We start from the raw sequence: 21,509 nt of genomic DNA, 5'->3' as shown, positions 1-21,509 counted from the left end.
TTTCTTTCTTTCTTTCTTTCTTTCTTTCTTTCTTTCTTTCTTTATTTCTTTCTTTCTTTCTTTCTTTCTTTCTTTCTTTCTTTCTTTCTTTCTTTCTTTCTTTCTTTCTTTCTTTCTTCTTCTTTCTTTCTTCTCTCTCTCTCTCTCTCTCTCTCTCTCTCTCTCTCTCTCTCTCTTTCTTTCTTTCTTTCTTTCTTTCTTTCTTTCTTTCTTTCTTTCTTTCTTTCTTTCTTTCTTTCTTTCTTTCTTTCTTTCTTTCTTTCTTTCTTTCTTTCTTTCCTTTCTTTCTTTCCTTTCTTTCTTTCTTTCGTTTTTGGACCACACTCTGCGGCGCTCAGGGGTTACTCCTTGCTATCTGCTCAGAAACAGCTCCTGGCAGGCACGGGGGACCATATGGGACACCGGGATTCGAACCAACCACCTTAGGTCCTGGATCGGCTGCTTGCAAGGCAAACACTGCTGTGGTATCTCTCCGCACCCGGCACTTAGGTTTCTTACTCAAACATATGTTGCTGTTCCCAGAAACGGGAGGTTTCTTACCCTGTAGTGGCAAAAGGCACCGAGTCTAGAATTCGAGTTTTAGTTGTTGTCAGAAATGAAACTGAGAGCCTACACTATGCTTGGTGTGAATGCTCTGAGTGTGATTTCTGCAACTGGAGTGGCGCCCCTGTCTGTCTGTCTGTCTGAAATTTCACCACTGAGCACAACTGAGTTGGTTTCATTTCTGCACTTTTAGCCCAAGTGCAAACATAGACCATCCTGGTCTTATTTTGTGCTGGATCAGTTTGACGGAGCTGGCTTTGACTTGAGGGAACGGGAAGGGCCTACTTTGGCTTTGCCAGGGTTGGTCAGGTGCCGGCTCGTACCTTGAAATACTGGTCGGTGCTGCTGCTTCGTGATAGTCAAAGCTTCACTAAATCGCAGACTCTTTTTAGCAACCATCTGCTCGGGCCATCAGCCGCTTTTGTGTCCCCTGCAGTCGAGGCAGGCATGGTGGTCTGAGTCTCATTCGGGTCCAAATTGTTTCAAATGGTGCTTAACAGAGCAACATGGTTTCTCCTGCAGCCCAAAGGGCCCCTACTTGTACGATGCCCCTTGAAAGTTTTTCCCACAAGTGTCTCTAGCACCTCCCTCTTCTGGGAAGGGATACCCCTCTGACTCCTTAAGACAGGGCCTCGTCCCTCATGCTGGCTCAAGTCCCTGAGCCTTATTTAGGGGATGTTTTGGGGTTCTAACTTGGCCTTGTCCTTACACATATCCTCACAGCACTTCTTCAGGGTGGGTTTCATGTGAACTTTTGCTTGTTTGGGGGGTTCAGACCACACCCGGCAGTGCAGGACCCTGGGCTCCTTTGTGCAAAGCCCATGGCAGTCCCTCAGCAGCCTCCCTAGTGCTCGTGTGGCTTTTTATGACTGCTGTCGTCAGTCTTCTGTCCCACAGGAGCATAGCACTGTAGATAGGGTGGTTCTGGCCTGGTGGGCCCCATCCGGCTTCTCAAAAGGACCTTCTAGGCTTCCACTCATGTCCCCTCACCCCGTCTTTTTGCCTCACTACTTGAGCACACACAGTTTCTAAGATCTCCTCTGTTTTCTGGGGCAAAAACATTGTTTCGTGAGAGGAACTATTTAGGGGGCTATGTCTCCTTTGGGGAACACTCCTGATTTTTCTCCGGGGACCACTTGGTGCTGAGGATTGATCTAGGGCTCCCTCTGCAAAGCAGAATCCCAGGCCCTTTTTTCCCAGCCCCTTCTGATTTTGAGTATCTTTTTTTTTTTTTTTTGGTTTTAGGGTCACACCTGGCAGCGCTCAGGGGTTACTCCTGGCTCCACGCTCAGAAATTGCTCCTGGCGGGGCCGGAGAGATAGCATGGAGGTGTTTGCCTTTCATGCAGGAGGTCATCAGTTCGAATCCCAGCGTCCCATATGGTCCCCCGTGCCTGCCAGGAGCAATTTCTGAGCGTGAAGCCAGGAATAACCCCTGAGCACTGCCGGGTGTGACCCAAAAACCACAAAAAAAAAAAAAAAAAAAAAGAAAAAGAAATTGCTCCTGGCAAGCTTGGGGGACCATATGGGATGCCGGGATTCGAACCAATGACCTTCTGCATGATAGGCAAATACCTTTCCCCCATGCTATCTCTCCAGCCCCTGATTTTGAGTATCTTGAAAATGTGTTTTCTGTCTTCTCTCCCTCCATCTCACCCTCTTTTTCTTCCCCTTCTTTCTCCCTTTCTCTCCTTTCTCCCTCCCTCTCTTCTCTCTCTCTCCCCTCCCTTTCTCTCCTTTCTCTCTCCCTATCTCCCTCCCTCCTTCCTTCTCTCCTCCCCTCTCTGCCCCATTTTTCCCTCTCTCTGTCATGGAAGATCATAACTCATTGGATCCAGGCTCCCTGGTCCCCGTCCTCCTCTTTGATGTGAGCAGCTGGTGTCCTCACCATCCCATCCACCTCCTCTCCCATCTTGAAGCTAGTTTCCCACTGTCTGGATGGAGAGCACTCATGTTCACCCTGTAGAGGAGCCCCAGGGGCAGCCTCTGTACTGCTCTGGATCAGAGCCATGGCACAAGTTGGGGCAGAAGATACGGACGCTCTCTTATCCCCTTGTCCTTCTCTGGATGAAGGTGCTCCCAGGCCCAAGCTGGGATCCAGGGAGCATGACATCCCAACAGGCCCACTGACAGGGCCAAGGCGTTGAATTGTCTTTCATCCCTGTTCCTCCCCCTTGTAATCCCTCTGTGCCCTGGAGGGTCGTGATACTCTGCCAAAACCCAGATGAAGGAGAACTTTGTTCACCACTTTCCTCGGGCACTTTCACCTCACTGTGGCGTTTCCGTGTCATCCACTTTCTCAGATGTGACACTTGGTGCCTTGCAGAGGCGACTTGCAGGGAAGCCTGCCATGCTCTCTCTGGGTTCTGAGGAGATTTAGAATTTGGGGTACCTTTGAAGTGCCCGTCTTCCCCCCTGAAAAGTAGAGCTTTGAGGCCTTTTGAGACTTTCTACCCACACTTTGGACCTCACAGCCTTGTTGGGCTATAGGATTAGCGCAGATTCTTAAGCTTCTTCCACTCATAGTTCGTGTTTTGTTTTGTTTTTGTCTTGTTACTTGTTTGAAGGTTTGAGTCATGTCTGTGGTGTACAGAAGCTATTTGGTGTTCTTTCCTGGTAGTGCTCAGGGGACCATATTTGGTGTCTGGGGGAGGCCCAACCTGGGGTCAGCCACACACAAGACAAAAAATCGCCCTGTCTCTCCATCCCTCTTGACTCCTTTTTGCTCCAGGAATGCAACAATGGAGTGAGAGCTCCAGAAACAGTAGTTTTCTAATAGACTTGGCTGTGATTGTGAATTGTGATTGTGAATTAAGTTGTGGTTGTTGAGCATCTAGGACCTTTTGGTGGTGGTCAGGGTTTTTGTGGACACCCCCATCCTTAACACACACATTCAGTTTAGGAGGCTCAAGTTTAGATGACTGCAGTGTTTGTCCCCGCATTGGGAGAGCGGCCTCCAATAGGGAGACATAGTGGATCCTCTTGAACTCATGTGGGATATTTGGGAGACTTGGGTTCTGTGTCACCCAAGGAGAGTGAGTGCCCTGTTTCTTCTATTATCCCTGGCCCTCCAAGAGCAGCACCAGTAGCCAGCGTTTCCTTGAAGAAGTGGCCTGTGTCACTCCTCCTTCTTTCCCTTCTCCCCTCCAGGACCATTTTTGTAGCTATTTCTTTCTCCTTGTCTGACTCCTACTCTCTCCTTTCTGGGTTCACGGCTCTCTAGATCCTTCTTCTCTCCTCGATCCCTTTGTACCCAGTGTCTGCCTGTCCTTCCTGCAGAGGGCTCGGCCCCAGTCCCTTTGACTACAAGGCCAGTACCTAACACACTGTGACCTCTCTGTGACATTCTTCTGTGAAGATTCTCTGCCTCCACTGTGTCTGAATTGGGGTACACTCTCCACACCTGCACCATTAGCCCCAGCAGGACACTGGTTCCTCACTCGTGTGGCCTGTTACTCCCTTCTTCTAAGCCAGTCTTCCTTTTGTTTTATTATTATTATTATTATTTTAATAAAGGAGTATTGATATAAGTCAATATAAGTCTCTGGAGCACTTTCCACACCTTTTTTCTTGTGGGGAGGTCACACCCCATTGCGCTTAGGGCTTACTCCTGGCTCTGAATTCAGAAATTTCTCCTGGCAGATCTGAGGGGACCAGAGATCAAACCCAGGTCAGCAGTATACAAACACTGTTATCTCTCTGGTCACTCCACACTTTTTTTTTGTTCGTTTGGTCATTGGAAGAAATGTCTGTTTAACTCTACTGCTTCCTTTTTCATGGGATTATTTTAGAGTTTTGAAGGTTTTTTTTTTTTTTTTTCTGCTTTCTCGTTTGTTGGAGGCAACACTCAGTGATGTTCAGGGATTACTCCTGGCTCTGAACTTAGGAACTACTCTTGGTGTGCCAGGGGGGTGGCCCAATGGGATGCTGGAGATTGAATGTGGGTTGGCCACATGCAAGGCAAATGCCCTACCTGCTGTGCTATCACTCTGGCCTCTGTTTTGAGTTTTATAAGTTTGTTTATACCATGACTTTTATACTGTGAATTTATTTTATACCTCTTATCAGACATAATGATGTGCAAGTAATTTTCCCCACTTAGCAGAATTATTTTTCTATTTTGCTGATATTTTTCTTTGACTCTAGAAACTTTTTAGTGTGACATAGTTCCAATTTTTTTTTATTATATATTTTTTCATGTGGGGTAGACCCATGCTACTCAGGAACTACTCTTAGCTGTGCTCCGGGATCATTCTTTCCTGTGTGGTGCTGGGGACCATGTGAGATTGAACCTGGGTTGGCCATATGCAAGGCAAACAGCAAATCTCTCCCCCGTACTGTTGATCCTGCCCTCAGTTTTCTAGCTTCTGACTTTTCGGCACCCCGTTTTCCTGGTGTCCTCCTCACTAGTTCTGACAAGATATCAGGACTGTGTTCCAGAAGCCTGAAAGGTTTGCAGACCTGTGTGATCTTCCATGGACCTGTCCTGGGTCTACTGAGCCCAGTGAAATCACAGGATTGGGAGGGATTCCTGTCTCAGGGAAAGGCAGGAGAAATAACCCTTTCTTTTCAATCTATTGGAAAGAATCTCCTTACTTGGATTTAACTTTGTTGTTGTTTCTTCCTTTCCTTTTCATTTTAGAAAAATATGAACTTTGTGATAGTTAAACAAAAATAGTGTGAAAACTTGCATGTATGTATCTAGCTCCCAGCTTCCACATGATCTATCATCCCAGGGCAGTCCTCTCCCATCCATGATTTTTCCATACATGTTATTTCATTTCATTTCATTTCATTTTTTTTGTTTGTTTTTGGACCACATCCGGAGGTGCTCAGGGGTTATTCCTGGCTATCTGCTCAGAAATAGCTCTTGGCAGGCACGGGGGACTATATGGGACACCAGGATTCAAACCAACCACCTTAGGTCCTGGATCGGCTGCTTGCAAGGCAAACGCTGCTGTGCTATCTCTCTGGCCCCTCATTTTTTTTTTTGGTTTGGGCATACACTTAGCTGGCTTACTTCTCTCTTAGAAGATGCCAGAGATGGCCCATGGCCCCCAGGGCTCCTGCACTGAAACCTCTGAGTTGTCTGCCTGGGTCTTACAGTAACTTTCAGCTGTGAATAAACAGACAGATCTCTGCCCCTTGCAGGTGTTTTGCGCTTTTCCCTTCCAGATTTCTAACTGGAGGCTTTTTCCCTTCCATGGGGGAAAGCGTGTTTGAGAGCCCCTGTTCCCCCATGTAGTACTGGAGGGCTCCAATCGCTGACCCCCCATTGTGTCCATTGTCATCTATGAGTCTGAGGGGAGCAAAGGCCTGCACAGCCCTTCCCCAGAGTTCCTGGATGCTGCTTCCACCATGGGCACTTCCCTGTGTATTTTGGGCTCCCTGTGTCTCCTCCATACCCCGAAAGTCCTCCTGGTGCAGCTAGACATGTAATGCAGTGACAGAACTTCATATTAACTTGGTTGAGGACCTGGATTTGATCAGGCAATGAACACCCCACCCCTCACCCACTTTCCCACCATCCCAAATGACTACACAAGATACACCAGAATAACCTGCCGAGGTGCTTACAGTGACCCAGGAGTCTGTTTGCAGGCAAAGGAGGCCACATGCACTGAGATCCCTGTTCCCAGACAAGGAGTAGTGCATGGTTAGAACCGAGTGTGTACAGGAAGTGGGTTCCAGCTTCCTGGGACAGGTTGTGCTGGAGTTGGACCCCTGGGGAAGTAAGCTGCTGTAACTAGGGAGAGCCCCAGGTGGTGTGGGCACCGAGATGTGGCAGAAAGATAAATCGGGGATCATTGCGTCCACCCGAGTTCCAGATAGCCTTGGCTGCAAGAGCACGGGCTGAGAGACCCCAGGGCAGCACCATGAACTTACAGGGCCTCTGTGGGTGATCTGACTCTGAAGAGTCAGATTCCTGACATGCCTCTTAACACTGAGTTGGAGACAGCTAATGTCCTCATTAGATTGTGCTTCCCTTTCAGTGAGGGAAGTTCTTGTAAGGCTCAGTTTTCACCAGTTGCTGTAATGAAATTCCATTCCCAAATTCATGAAATTAGCGTGGCCTGGTGAGGGGGCAGCGGCTAATCTGTCCAGAAGGTTGGAACAAGTGCAGCAGTACCGGAAAGGGACGCACAGCCCATCAGTAAGCGATCATGGTTAGGCATGAAACCACTGCTGTCCGTTTACGTCATTCTAATGCTGAATGAAGAAGGAAATAATTGGGGAGGGAGGAGAATCAAGTGGAGAACACTCCGGTGGAGGATGTGGTATTAGAACATTGTACGCATGAATCCCAGCATTAACATTGTAAATCACAATTAAAGAATGGAAGGAGGCTGGAGTGATAGCGCAACAGGCAGGGTTTTTGCCTTGCATGCGGCCAACTTGGATTTGATCTCCGGTTTTGTTTTCATATGGTCCCCTGAACCTGCCAGGAGTAATTTCTGAGCACAGAGGCAAGATAACCCTGAATGCTGGCCTCCAAACCAAAATGAAATAAAATAAAAAAAGAAAAAAAATGAAAAGGGCCAGAGAGATAGTACAGGGGTAAAACCATTTACTTTGCATATGGCCAATACAATTTGGATTCTAGGCACCCCAAATTATCCCCTATCCCCACCCTGAGCACAGAGATAGAAATAAGTCCAGAACACTGCAGATGCTCTGTACCATCCCCCCCCCAATGAATAAATACTTACAATTAGGAATGAAATAATCTCTTTGCTGGAGGGGTGTGTCCATTCCCATCACTGTGTGGAGTTACTTAAAGTAATTTCTTTCTGTTTATGTGTAATTTTTTCCCCAGAAGTAACTAGGCCCTAAGGACTTAACTCATTTGGATCTAACTGCTTAACAAATAGAGCCATTAGGTGTTTGTTATGGGCTAGGCTCCTTTGAACCCAAGAGTGCTGTGAGCTAGGAGAGTCTGGCAGCAGGTTTTGGGCAGGCAGAGAAGGGACAGGGAAGGATCATGTGGAGAAAATACAGGAACAGATCTGCCCTTGCCAAGCCCTATCAGGTAGTGGAGGGAGTGTGTCCCCAAAAGACTGAGCCTAAGACAGGAAGTTGGTTAGGGGACTGCGGTATGACCCCAGGAAGAAGTGAGGTAGCCTACTTTTGTCAGCAGTGAGGCAGTGAAAGAAGGAGGACCCAGATTTCCAGATATGTTCAGTAAGTTGAAGGTCAGAAAACTCAGGGTGTCATCGAATGGGAGAGAAGGGAAGAGCCAAGTCTCTTTCGGGTTTTTTTTGTATGAACCAGGTGGAATCAGGGACAGCCCACCCACCTGGGCCAGGTCAGAGGAGGAGGGGATTATGGGCATCAGAGCAGGGGTGGAGATCTCCCAGCAGTGGTGGCTCTTGGGGAATGCTGCCAGGTGCCGTGGGGGGAGCTGATAAGGAGGACTGGCCAGAGTGTTAGATTTGGTCACTGGAACTTACTCTGATTCTCAGGGTAGGGGTCTGAGAAAGATCCAGAAGGAGAAACAGAGGGTCCAGAGCAATGATTTCCCTGATAGCTCAGCACCAAAATGAACTTGAATGCACGAAAAGCATAACTATTCTGGCTTTTCTGAGCAAATTCACTGTTGGAAAGAGACCCAAAACCTCCACGGGCAACACAGACTTTGCTGGTGGGGATGTAAAAGGGCCCTGAGAGAGAGCTGTTTGGTGGGTCTTGATGGAGTCAGAGAAGAGCTATGTGACTCACCCATGAGGCTCCCAAGGATCCCCGCTCGGGGATGAGATAAGATGAGAGCACTGCTTCCAAGACATGTGCTCAAGTGTCTGCAGCCACATGATGGACACGTCCCATCTCAGAACCAGAATTGACCTACTTTGGGAAGTGTAGAAACATGCTGTGGTATGGCTAGTCAGCCATGAAAAAAAGCAGATGCAGGCAGGAGGGATAGTGCAGCGTTCAAGGAGCTTGCCTTGCCTTTGGCCAGCCCCAGGCCAATCCCCAGCACTGCTGGGAGTGACACCTGAGAACAGAGCTGGGAGTAGCCTCCAGTCTCTTCTGTTTATGGCCCAAACCCCCCCACAAAACTCCCCCCAAATGAACAAACAATATGCATGGATTTCACACGGGCTGGGAATGTGACCAGTGAGAGTGCACTTGCCTGGCATGTAAGAGGACCTGGAAACAGTCCCAGCACTGCATGTTCCCCTGAACCCTACCGGAAGTGACCCCAAACACAGCCAGTGTGGCCTAAAACCCAAACCAACAAAACAAAGCAGAAATGAAACCCTGCAGAGAGGAGGAAGAAGCCAGGCACAAAATGGTACAATTGGGCTGAGGAGGAACGATTGTGAAATTGTGGAACAAATGAGGCACAGCTCTAAGTGGGGGCCATTCAGTCCAAAGGGGCACAAGCCAATGGAGTGTGGAGTAGAAATGTTCTCCGTGCTGCATGTAAAGTGGTTACCTGGAGCATACATTTTTCAAGATTCCAGAGAGGAGAGACAGTGTGCGCTAAAGAAGTGACTTGGGAAGTCCTGGATGTGACATAATCCCAGTGTCCCGTGTAGGCCTGAACCCCGGGGAGCCCCGCTGAAGATCCAGGACACTCACATCTGCCCATCGAACCTGTGCCAACCCACAAGGCTTGTGAGTGGCTCACGGCATGTCCTGCCCGTCCACTCCCCTCTACCGCTGCCCCCTTCCGGGATCAGCCCTTGGCTCTAAGAGCACCTCTGCACCGCCCGCCACTGAGCTGGACCCACAGTTCCTCCCCAGCGGCACCTCTGCCCTCACATGCCCTGGGAACCCACCATCCTCCCAGACAAGCCTCTCTGCTTGATCACACAATGGACACTCGTCCTGCCACACTCCCGGCAGGCCCCCTGACACTGCTGGCATCCACTTCTTCCCATCACTGCTGGCTCAACTCTGGTGTCCATATCTAGCATCACCTGAAATGGTTCCTGACTCCTGCATACTCCTGGCATCATGGCACCCTGTTCTTTGCTGCACTCTTTTCTCCCAGTCAGAGAACCTCGGCTTAAACCCAGTCTCGGCCAATTACAGGATAAAGCAAAACTACAAACCACCTTTCATGGCCATGATCCTCCCTCCCTCCCTCCCTTCCTCCCTTCCTCCCTCCTTCCCTCCCTCCCTCTCTCTCTCTCTCTCTCTCTCTCTCTCTCTCTCTCTCTCTCTCTCTCTCTCTCTCTCTCACTCTCTCTCCCCCTCCCTTTCTTTTATTTTTTTAAATTTTTTTTGGTTTTTGGGCCACACCCAGTGACGCTCAGGGGTTACTCCTAGCTATGCGCTCAGAAGTCGCTCCTGGCTTGGGGACCATATGGGATGCCGGGGATTGAACCATGGTCCGTCCTAGGCTAGCACTGGCAAGGCAGACACCTTACCTCTAGCGCCACCGCACCGGCTCTTTTTCTTTTTCTTTTTTGCTTTTATTTTGCTTTCTTCCAAATCTTTCCCCACTGCAACCTTTCAGAGTCCAGAGAATTTCAGGCCAATGTAGCAAGACTTGTCCAGGCACTCTCAGGGCACATCCCATGGGCTCAGCAACAGGCTGCCACTGTGGTTGCTCAGCCCCTCTCCATGTTTTAGACATCCCAGATCAGAAATATTTATTGAAGTGGGGGGGGCAAGCAGTAGCAGGAACCTAACCCAGACCTGCAAGCAAAGCCTGCACTCCAACTCTTTGAGCCTCTCCCGAGCCCCTCAGATGATTCTTGGTCTTTGTTTATTTTGTTTGGGGGCCACACCCAGCATTGCTCAGGACTTACTCCTGGCTCTGTGCTCAGGGGTCACTCCTGGTGCTGCTTGGGGGTTGAACTAGAGTTGGCCTGCTGCAAGGCAAATGCTGTAGGCCTTGTCCTGTATCTGCAGCTGCTGCACTTGATTGTTTTTTTGTTTGGTTTGGTTTTGGTTTTGGTTTTGGTTTTTGGATCACACTCGGCATCGCTCAGGGATCACTCCTGGCTCCATGCTCAGAAATCACTCCTGGCAGGCACGGGGGACCATATGGGATGCTGGGATTTGAACCAATGACCTTCTGCATGAAAGGCAAACGCCTTATCTCCATGCTATCTCTCCAGCCCCGCATCTGAGTCTTAAGAGAAGAGGAGGAGGAGTCTACAGGAGCCTCCATGGCCTGGCTGGTGTACTTTCCTCTCTTCAGAGCTGGCTGCTGCCATTGTGTTGTTACCTGGTCTGCAGCGTGGCATAGGTTGGGCCAAGGATCTTACAGTTCTATTGGTTTGGGAAGCCAAGGGGATCCTCAGGTCCTCTTCCTGGAGCTTCCATATTCTCACCTTGGACTGGAAAACCTAGCTCTTAAGTACCAGTGCCGTTGTCCTTCCTGGCCCCTGCAGATGACCAAGGTCATCACTGGTGCAGCACAGTAAGGACTGCGGCTGTGGGGTCAGGGTACCAGCTGAGAAGTTCCCAAACATGGGGAAACTTCCCCAGAAGTGGAAGTCCCATATTTTAGGGTGGCCCCTCTATTTGCGTCTGTGATGCCTTCAGGGTGGGGCAGAGAGCGCTGTGCCCTCTGTCAGGGACTCTCAGCACCATGCACCTGGCCTCTGTCTTCCTTATTGCCTTGAGGTGACCAGTGGAAACTACTCTCCACCTCCTCTCTACACGGTGAGGCCTGTGCTCTGATTTCCTGCCTCTTGCATCAGTCTGTGTGTGAGTGTACCGAGCCGTGATTGATGGGGACGACAAACACAGGCTTGCTGAAAGTTCCTCTGGCTTGCTCTACCATTTACGGTTGAATGCAGACCTGTTTGCAGCCCACAGACTACACATATGGTGTGATGCATATGCCTCTATGGCTGAGGACAGCGCCTGTCTTCTGGGGGAGCTGGGCTGGGAAAGCACTGGATGAGACTCGGGAAAGTGCTCTTCTCCAAGAAGTCTGAGGGTCCAGGAGGACTTGATGGCTCCCTGTCACCAGGACCTTGTGTTTCCCATCCTTGTCCCGGACTTCGCAGTTGCCTCAGTATCCATCTATCCAGGGATGCCTATTGTGGTGCCACCCTGTACCTATCTACCCTGAGCCCTGAGGCTCAGACATTCCTTCATGTGGAGGGAGGGAGGAGTCCAGCTGCTGGTTTTGATTCTGAGGGAAAAAAAACACACCTTTTTCTAATTGAAGAAGCGATGCCTGCTTTTGCAGAAATGTTGGGAAATTGAGGAAAAATGGGGGAACTGGTTATGTTTTAGCAAAATGCATCCCAAGAGTGTTCTACCCAGCTCTTTCCATGGGACCAGGGATCTGTCTTCCAGCTGCATTTAGTCTCTTCTCCCACAAACAGGGTCAAGATTCATGTGTGTTTGAAGCTTCTGAGTTCTTTCAAAAAGCCCAATTTTCTGCCAGATGGGCATGTCACAACCCAACCATATTATGAGGCTTTCGGGTCATTTCTGATGGGGCCCGGGGCGACTTTGTCTAGATTTGTAATGCTTGAATTAGATTGTTTTAAGAAATGGATTCAAAGCATCAAGAGGCATTGAGGAAAAGGAATGTTTAACAGCCTTCAGCCTACCCTGTCACATATCGTTTGTCCCCAGCTTGCTGAATCGATTATTGTTGTTATTTTGTATACTCAGGGCTTACTCCTGGCTAAGTACTTAGGAATCACTCCTGGTGGGGCTTGGGAAAACATATCAGGTTACAGGGATCAAACCCCCAGGGTCAGACAAATAGGAAACAAGCACCCTATCTTCTGTACCCCTCCCCCACTCTCTCCAGCCCTCAGGCCTCTATTCTTAACACTGCAATTTGACTTTTCCTAATCAGCCCCTCAAGCATCTAGTGAGGGAATGATTGTGGTCTGAAAGTCCTTGATAGGGACCTGTTGGCGCCTGTGGCTATGATGGTCTCTTGTGTCCATCCCTCAAGCTGGACACACATATGCTTCTTTTTTTAAAAAAAAAAAAAAACAAACTTTATTTATTGATTGATTGGTTTGGGGGCCACTTCTAGCTCTGCACTCAGAAGTCGCCCCTGGCAGAGACCACATGGGACGCCAGGAATTGAACATGATCCCTCCTGGGTTGGCCGCACACAAGGCAAATGCCCTACCACTGTGCCATCTCTCCGGCCCTATACATACACTTCTTGACAGCTGTTCTGTCTCTAAGCTCAGTGAGAGCCCTGAGCACATGTATCCACATGTCACGGATTTGTGTATGCCGTGGTCACCCCCTACATAGTCTCACATAGAGGGCTCCTAGCAGTCAGCACAGCGGCCACCATGGCGCTTTCTAGGATCGCGCGATGTTAGCACCTGTCTGATGATTCTTCTCACTTGTTCTTTCGCACAGATCCAGTTCTGCAGGTTCCAACACACGTTGAAGAGTAAGTTTTCTGATTTGCTTCATTTCTGCCTCTTAATTCGTTTTCCTCATTATTCAGTCACTTATTCTGAACTTGTGGATGAAATGTATTTGCACAGATCTAGGATGTAGGTGCTCAAGAAATTCAAGGTGGTGGTGGTGGACATCATTTCCTTGGAGGGAGAGGACCTTGGTGTTAAAATGGCTTATTTGAAATGAAACTCAATTTCAGTTGGATTTTTTGGTTGTTGTTTCCTTGGGGAGGTGGGGTGTGTGTGAGACTGTCTCCCAAGTAGTGCTCAGGAGACCTAGGGGAGCCTTCTGTTTCTTTGTTTTATTTTGTTTTGTTTTTTTTTTTATTTTGGGTCACACCTGGTTCTGTGCTCAGAAATAACTCCTGGCAGACCAGGGAACCATATGGAATGCTGAAAATTGAACCCTGGTTGGCCACATGCAAGGCAAATGCCTTACCTGCTGTGCTATCGCTCCAGCCCCTAGGAGGCCCTTCTGATGATTCTTGACCAATCAAACCAGCGGTTCATACAAGAGCCTGAGCCTGAGGATGTATTGCCGGCGGGCCTGCATAATAAGGCTATGTCTTAACCCAGTAGTACTATTTCTGCCGCTACTCAAGTCCAGTTTTTTTTTTTTTCCTTTTCTTTTTTTCCTTTTATTTTAGGGGTGGCCATACCCTATGATGCTCAAGTCTTACTCCTGGTTCTATGCACACAGGGATCATTCCTGGCAGTGCTTGAGGGGGTCAGCCATGTGTCAGGCAAATGCCCTGCCTGCTGTCGTAGTTCCATCCCTCACATCCTGGCTACCTGGCTCTCTGCCCTTCACAGGTTTGTGCCGGGGGAAGGAGCATGGATGAGAAGTTGGACCAGGCAGCCCATGAGGGCCTCTGATGTGGTGGCCAACCTAAGTCAAGGAGAGTCCACAAGCAAATTCTAAGTTAGGGCTCAGCTGTTAGCAAGTCACTTAAGCAGAGCCTGAGCAGATATACTGGGGTTAGATGGTGTCTATCTGGCCTGCTGCTAGGGCAGCCCTTGATGAAGTTCTGGCCACCATAAGCTCAAACACTATAGGGCAGACTTGCTGGTCCTTTTTATTTTTCTTTTTTTCCCCCCCAATTTTTGGGCCACACCTGGCCTTGCTTAGGGCTACTTGTAGCTCTGTGTGATGCCAGGAATCGAACCCAGGCCTCCCTCTCTCATGCAGAGCACAGCTGTCCCTCCTGTCCTGGGACCTTTTTTCTTACATCCCACATAGGGAAGTTTTGCTTTCTCTGCTGTGAAGGGGATTGATATTTCAGTCCCCACCATGACCCTGGGGTCGGGTCTGTGCCTGGCCTGGCCTCTGCCCTGATGTTTCCTGCTTTGTCTCCAGGCCTGCCTTTCTCCCGGATCCCAATGATGGCAGCTTGTACACACTTGGAGGCAAGAATAATGAAGGGCTGACGGTGAGTGTGCCCAGACTGTGTCCTGGGGTTGTAGATCAGTGGCCCATATTGTCGCCACCCTGTGAGCAGAACCACACTGGGATTCTGGCTCAGTTGGTCTGAAATAGAGCAGATTCCTTCCCCAGTTCCTTAGATGAACTTTTCTGTTTTCTTTTGGGTTTTGGACCACACCTGGCAATGCTCAGGGGTTAATACAACTGCTCTGCACTCAGGAATAACTCCTAGTGTTGCTTCAGGGTCTTGACCTTGTGCAAGGCAAGTGCCCTCCCCACTGTATTATCTCCCTGAGCCCCCTTGATAAGCTTTTAAATGTCACTGAGTCCTCTTGATCCTGCTGTCACACAGTGGGGTTGAATAACTTTCCAAATGAGCAGGGTTTGCTCCTTTTGAGGACCTTGTTTTTATTTTTTTACAGGAAGGGGGAAAATGAGTGAAACAAGAAAATTGGGAAAAGAAAGCAAATGTGTTTGTTGGGTATGGCAGGATGATGGTCCAGACTTTCAGAAACAGCTGGTGGGAGGGTCTGAAATTGGTGCAAGCAGCTTTGGGACATTATAGTAGTGTCTGTTGAACCTTTATGACCCAGGAACTTCCTCCCGGTTCTTTACCCTTGAAGAAATGTGGGTGCAAGACACATCTAAATAGCCCGTGGTTCTCTTTGTGATAGTTAGGAGGTAAAACCCACCCCCATAGTTTCTTCAGCATCACTGTGTCAGGTCTTCATCAGAAGACAAATGCTGTGACTATAGACATGCATTACAGTATGGAGTAATCCCCGTGGAAGGACAGATGGTGGGTGATGGGAAAAATGCTCCACATGGCCCATTCATTCCTGTGAAGCACAGAGACAGGAGGAATGGCATGTACTTGTAGGGTGACCACTACCCTGTGGGGGTCATGATCCGGAGAAAAGACAAGGACGGGGGACTTTGAAGGCACCGGAATTATTCTGTTTCCCATTTTGTTACAAACGCTCAGCAAAATTGGCCTGTGCTGGATACTTGGAGGTGTTGTCTGTCTATCCAACTTCAACAAAAGCTTTAAAAGCTGTCAGGGATTCTGATGTGTAGATAAGGTGGAGAGCCACAGACACGAACCCTGTGTCCTGTAAATAATGCTCATGTGGACACTTGACTATTTCACAAATCCGCATGGCCGACGTGAATGGCAACAGCAGTGCAAGCCTGTGTGCAGGGCTGGCATTTATCCTGGGCTTCCAATCCCTTCCCTGGAGCTTTCACTGGGGAGTGGCCATGCTTGCTCACCCTGGTGAACATAGGATCTGTGCAAGTTTTCTCCTCTGAGCCCCCCCATGAGGAAGTAGCTGTTATTCCCCCACCCCACCCCCATGTTTCAGGTGTGGAAACAGCATGGTAGGAAGTGGGGCCTGGGGTTGGTCTTGGGGCTTGAGGAAGCCCAACTTCCAGGATGCTCAGACCAGCATCACGCAAGCAGAACCTGCAAGACTATAGGTGAAGGCTCAGTTCCACTCTGTTCTCTGAGTGATCCTGGACCGGAACCCCATCTTCCGTCAGTGCCCCCTTTCCTCAGAAGGCTCAGTTACTGTGGCAATGAGGGAAATCCAAACCATTGGTGTTATTCAAAGCTCTGATTCTTAAAGACTGCGCGAAAGAAACCCTTTCCTTCTGAGTGGAGAAAAGGTGATGGTGCGCAAGTCAAGATGTCTGCAGAGCAGTTTCAGGAACACAGAACGTTCCAAAAATAAAGTTTTCTGAAACAAACCTCACCCCGAGGTGCTTGGCAGCTGTTCACTCGAAAGCTTTGTTTCATGATGCAACCTGGTGAAAACCAGCTGCTTCTTTCACGCTGCTTCTCTGGGCACCCAGCAGGCCTTCCTTGAACGCTAGAGGGCTCTGTTTCCTCCTGGGCCACTGAAGGACACTCGCTGCCTTACTTCCCACCTACACCTCCTGTGGGCGACCGGGCACCGATTTCCCTTTCTCCAGAAGCTGTGCTGGTCTCCGAGGTGGTTTCTCAGTCCCGCAAAGCCCTTAGTCCTCTTCGATCTGGTGCTCAGGCTGCTTTGGGGCTAGTCTGCCTGGTGCCAGGGATCGAATCCAACCATTGCTTAATAAGATTAGAGCCTTGGTGGGGCTCAGGTGGCAGAACACATGCTTGGGTTTGACCCTCAGCTCTCCACAGCCCCTCAAGTACCACTGGGTGTAGCTCTCACAACAAAAAAAAGAGAAACTCTCCATAGTCATCCACAAAAGCTTGTGTCCCCTGATACCACATCTCTGCCTTGGAAATATTTGGCACCAGAAGCCTTCCTTAAAGGGCTCCTGCAGTCAAGAACCCAGGGGCCAGAATTGGACCTCGGTGGATCCAAAATCTGGGGCACCCTTTCTCCTTGGGTTCCTCTTAGGAAAATTCCCCTCTGTCATCAACGGAATTCTCTCGTTTTCAGGACAATCAGGAAACAGATTCAGACCAAGCAATAAGATTGTCACGATAGTGCAAAGTTCATTCGCTTATTTTTTTCCTTCACCTCCCCTCTCTTTTTTTCCAAAGAAACTTCCGTTTACCATCCCAGAGTTGGTCCAGGCATCTCCGTGCCGAAGCTCAGATGGGATCTTGTACATGGGTAAGAACCTCTGCTTGTTGAGGGAAACTTGGATCTCATTGGACGTGGGGCCCAAGGCCTGGGGAAGTGGCACAGCTGAGAGCTAGGCTCCCTCCCTCCACACACACACACCTCCTTCCTTCTTTATCTCCCTCTGCCCTTCTGAGAAAGGCCTGTGTGGTGGTGCACTTGCTGGAGTCGGGATCAGCTGACCCATTAAGAGAGGGCTCCCCCCACCTGGGATTGGAGTGAGCCCTTTAATGGGGTTACTCATTTAACAAGCTCAGAGCTGCCCTGTTGACTGACCTGCCCTTGCAATTGAAAGATTGCACCATACCCAGAAGCAATTGGATGAAATTTAAAGTGAGTGAGATATTCTGCGCCAAGAAAGGGAAACCAGGCTCTGCCTATTAATTATAGGGCTTTCTAGCATTTCCTGCCATCAGAATATTGGATAAAAGCAGCACTTAGCAGCCTGACCATATAAGCCTCCTTCAGGGCCTTCCCAGAGTCACACCTTTCAAAGCCTCAGATCACCTGCTTTGCTCTGACCCCCCAGCTGCTGCCAAAATGTCAATAAAAATGCATTTGTAGCACAAAGGAGAGCTGTATTTATCCTGAACGCAGGGGTAATAATACCCTCTATTTGCACAGCAGCCTAGCTCTCTGAGGAACTGAAAGTGCTTTTTGCCAGCATAGGCCTCAGGAGCTAGGTGCCCATTTCTGGGCCTCAAGAGCAGAGTGGATTGTGGGCTGCTGTCAGGACCCTGGGTCCTTGCTCACTTCCACACCTTCCTGATGCAGACCCCCACCTAGTCCTGGGCAGCACAGGGTTCATCTCCCCTCTGGACTGGACCCTGGCCCAGTTGACCCTCTTTAGAGCCCATGGGTCACGGCTCTTCTGGCCCATTTCAGTGATATATCACTATGGGGCCACTGGGTCATATTTCTCTCTGTGGATGCCCTCTTATGGGCTTATAACGAAGGTTGCCCTCACCACCGCCCCAGGTTTGGCAGCCTCCAATAGGGCTGTGAGAAAGGCCCGTGGAGGGGGCCCAGCTCAGCCGAAGGTGCTGTTTGCACCCTCCCCTCCATCATCCACCCTTTGGAAAGGTAGCCACTTTCCAACCACCTGGGAGCAGGTCAGGCTCCAAAGCTGAGGGCTGCTCGTTGGCCGGACTGTGGGCTGCCCCTCTAAGGGTCAGCGGTGGTCTGGCACTCTGGACATTCCGTGATTCCCTCCACATCTTAATTAATTCTGCCTCCCAGAATCACGAAGTTACAAACTGGCTCATACACTGGGAAGGCACTTGTGGGTGCCTGTGCCCTGAGACCAACTTCACCCACCATGCATGTGCATATGGCAGGAGCTTGCTGACCCCTAGGGGCCAGGAGGAGCTGTAGACGTGTGTGGGTTGATGGCCGTGTGGTCTCTGGGTTTTCCCAGAGATGCAGGTTGGCTTCGCTTGCTGCCCTCTCCCCCATACTCTCACCAGCTGAGGAAGGAGCCTCTTGCCGGACCAGGTGATAATGGCCAGTGGTGGGAGCTGAGATAATGGTACCAGGTGGCAGCCAACCCTCAGTCTAGGTACCAGGTCACTAGTGGCAATCATGTAGCTCATCTTCCTTGGATGGGTTTATCACCATCATCATCACTGTTATTATATTTAGGCACCATGATTGAAGAAGCTTATTTGTTTTGGTTCTGGGGCCACACCTGCTGGTGCTCAGGGTTTACTCTTGGCTCTATACTCAGGATTACTCCTGACAGGGTTCAGGGAGACCATATGGGGTGCTGGGGATTGAACCCAGGTTGACCATGTGCAAGGCAACTGTCCTACCCACTATATTATCATTCTAGCCATATATATATATATATATATATATATATATATATATATATATATATATATATATATATATATATATATATATATATATATATATATTGGTGGGGGATTGGTTGGTGTGATTTTGGCTTTTGAGTTATACTTAGTGGTGTTCAAAATTTACTACTGGTTCTGCAGAGATCACTTCTGGCAGTGCTCAGGGGACCATATGGGGTGCCAGTGATCGAACATGGGCTGGCTGAGTGCAAAACAAGAATCCTTCCTCCTATCCTACCTCTTCCGCCTCTACAAAGCTTTTAATAACAGAGTTTTAGGTATTCCGTGTTCCCTTTCCAAACTCAATACCTGTGTTGGGGCCCAACACAGGCCAAGTTCCCTACTTCTCTTCAAGGGGAGCTAGCAGGGAGAGGGATACCTGTCTGCATTCACAGACCACCACCCTCTCCCAGCTAGACTCTTGCTATTCTGTGTTTTGCTGCTGGTGCTGGAATCCAGGGCCTTGGATGTGTGAGACCTTCTGCCACTGAGCTGCATCTCTGCCCGGCTTCTTACCACCACTACTACCCAGAGCCATGAAATCTGTGCATGTGAAGGTTCAGAAAGTGTGTCTGACTCAATTAGGTTTTTAAGTGACTTGAGTCCCACTGATATGGAACTTTTGTTTCATTATTTCCCTCTTACCTTACTACAGAAATTATAGGTTTTATTTTGCTTTTTGTTTTGGGGCTTCATCCAGCAGTGCTCAGGGTTTACTCCTCGCTCTACGCTCAGAAATCACTCAATGCTTGGGGGACCCATATGGGATGCCAGGGATCAAATCTGATTTGGCAAGTGCCCTACTCCACTGTGCTGTTGCTCTAGCCCCTGTAGCTTTTATTTTTAAATGTTTTCATTCGGGGATCAAAAAGATAGTATTGGGGACGCAGGCACTTGTTTTGCACACAGCCAATCTGTGTTTTTAATCCCTAGCACTCCATATGGTTCTCTGAGCACAGTGCCAGAGATGATTACTAAGCATCACTAAATGTGACTCCAAAGTAAAAAAATCAAACCAATTTTTTAGAATTTGTTTTCATTTGGGGGCCACACCTGGAGGTGCCCCCAGCTCTGTGCTCGAGGTTATGCCTAGTGGTACACAGGGGGCCACATGGTATTGGGGATCGAACCCAAGCCCTCCTGCGTGCAAACTTTCTTGTGCTCACTGTGCCTTCCCTGGCCCCACTGCCTTCGTGTTGCTGTAAGAGTTGTGCAGAGGTCCAGCCTGCACGTCAACAAGATGGGGGTGTGTCGGGGCTGTTCTCTCTCTGGGTGAGTGTCCATGGAGCTATCCTTGCGGCCCTCCAGGGAAGAAGCAGGACATCTGGTACGTCGTGGACCTGTTGACCGGAGAGAAGCAGCAGACGCTCTCGTCGGCCTTCACGGACAGTCTCTGCCCCTCCACATCGCTGCTGTACCTTGGGCGGACAGGTGAGGAACACTTGACTAGTTATTAGCCTGACATAGGACCCCCACTTTCCTCCCAGCTCCCTCTCAAGGAGGCCAGAGCTGACCACATCCTGCCCTGTCAGGCCCCCAGAACTCCCCCTCACTGTGTTTCCCTCCTGAGCCCCTGAGCTTTCCAGACCCGAGTGCCCATATCTTTTTTTTTGGGGGGGCACACCCATTTGATGTTCAGGGGTTACTCCTGGCTAAGCGCTCAGAAATTGCCTCTGGCTTGGGGGAACCATATGGGACGCCAGGGGATCGAACTGCGGTTCTTCCTTGGCTAGCGCTTGCAAGGCAGACACCTTACCTCTAGCGCCACCTCACCAGCCCCTATATCTACCAGACCTGCCGTCACATGTCACACACCATCACACACGTCAAAAACTATCACATTCATCGCACATCATTACACACATCACATGCTATTGCACCATCATACATGTCACACACCATCATACACACCACATACTATCACATGTCAACACCATCACACCGACACACAAGTCAACACCACACATCACACACTCATATGGCACACACCATCGCATTTGTCAAACATGTCACACACCATCACCCTTGTCACATAGTCACACACCACCCCCAGATTTAAGGATCACGTAACACCTCTGTGACACGGCTCATGATCCCAGCACCCCAAAGTCCCCTCCCCACTTTGTGCCCCTTCTCTCTCCAAGTGGCCCCCTCGGGAGGCCGTGCCTGTGGCTAGCCCGCTGGTGACGGGCTTCGGTGCTCCCCAGAGTACACCATCACTATGTATGACACCAAGACTCGGGAGCTCCGCTGGAACGCCACCTACTTCGACTACGCTGCCTCAAGGCCCGAGGAAGACCTGGACTACCGTGAGTGTCGGGGCCTCTTGCACACACCCTCCACTGCACAAGGGCCTGGCGAGGCTTGAGGGGCACCCATAGGAGGTGGTGGCAGGGTCTACTTGGGATGGGGAGTAAGTGTGTCACTGGGGAGCCTTCGCTTCTGAACCCTTCAGGCAGAACTAAGAATCAACACCCTCTCCCTGACAGTGAACACAAGCCAGCCTTGGCCCTAGGTGCCATTATTTGTGTGGCTAGCAGCACTCTAGGCTGAGTGGGAGAGAAGGGGTTATGGGGGCTGAGGCGTGGGCTTAGGCTGGGGGACTATAAGGTGGGCAGGGGGCTGAGGGGACTGAAAGGGAAGTGAGGGGCTGTAGGGGGTGGGGTAGGTCTTGGACTGAGAGCTGTGAGGAGCTGAGGGAAAAGTGAAAGATT

At 49.7% G+C, this 21,509-nt stretch overlaps 1 protein-coding gene across 1 annotated transcript in view; it reads left to right on the top strand.

Annotated features, from left to right (window-relative positions):
• The window catches only part of ERN1 (endoplasmic reticulum to nucleus signaling 1), a 75,889-nt gene that overhangs the window by 38,680 nt on the left and 15,700 nt on the right, over positions 1 to 21,509 (top strand). Inside the window, exons 3-7 of the mRNA XM_049779046.1 lie at positions 12,852 to 12,885; positions 14,253 to 14,325; positions 16,858 to 16,930; positions 20,104 to 20,226; positions 21,003 to 21,104. Of these exons, the coding sequence (XP_049635003.1) occupies positions 12,852 to 12,885; positions 14,253 to 14,325; positions 16,858 to 16,930; positions 20,104 to 20,226; positions 21,003 to 21,104 (405 nt within the window). The remainder of the gene's footprint in view (positions 1 to 12,851; positions 12,886 to 14,252; positions 14,326 to 16,857; positions 16,931 to 20,103; positions 20,227 to 21,002; positions 21,105 to 21,509) is intronic.

The sequence above is a fragment of the Suncus etruscus genome, chromosome 1 (genome assembly GCF_024139225.1).
Source record: "Suncus etruscus isolate mSunEtr1 chromosome 1, mSunEtr1.pri.cur, whole genome shotgun sequence".
NCBI classification, from domain to species: Eukaryota; Metazoa; Chordata; class Mammalia; order Eulipotyphla; family Soricidae; genus Suncus; species Suncus etruscus.
This window is presented reverse-complemented; position numbering and strand designations above follow the sequence as displayed.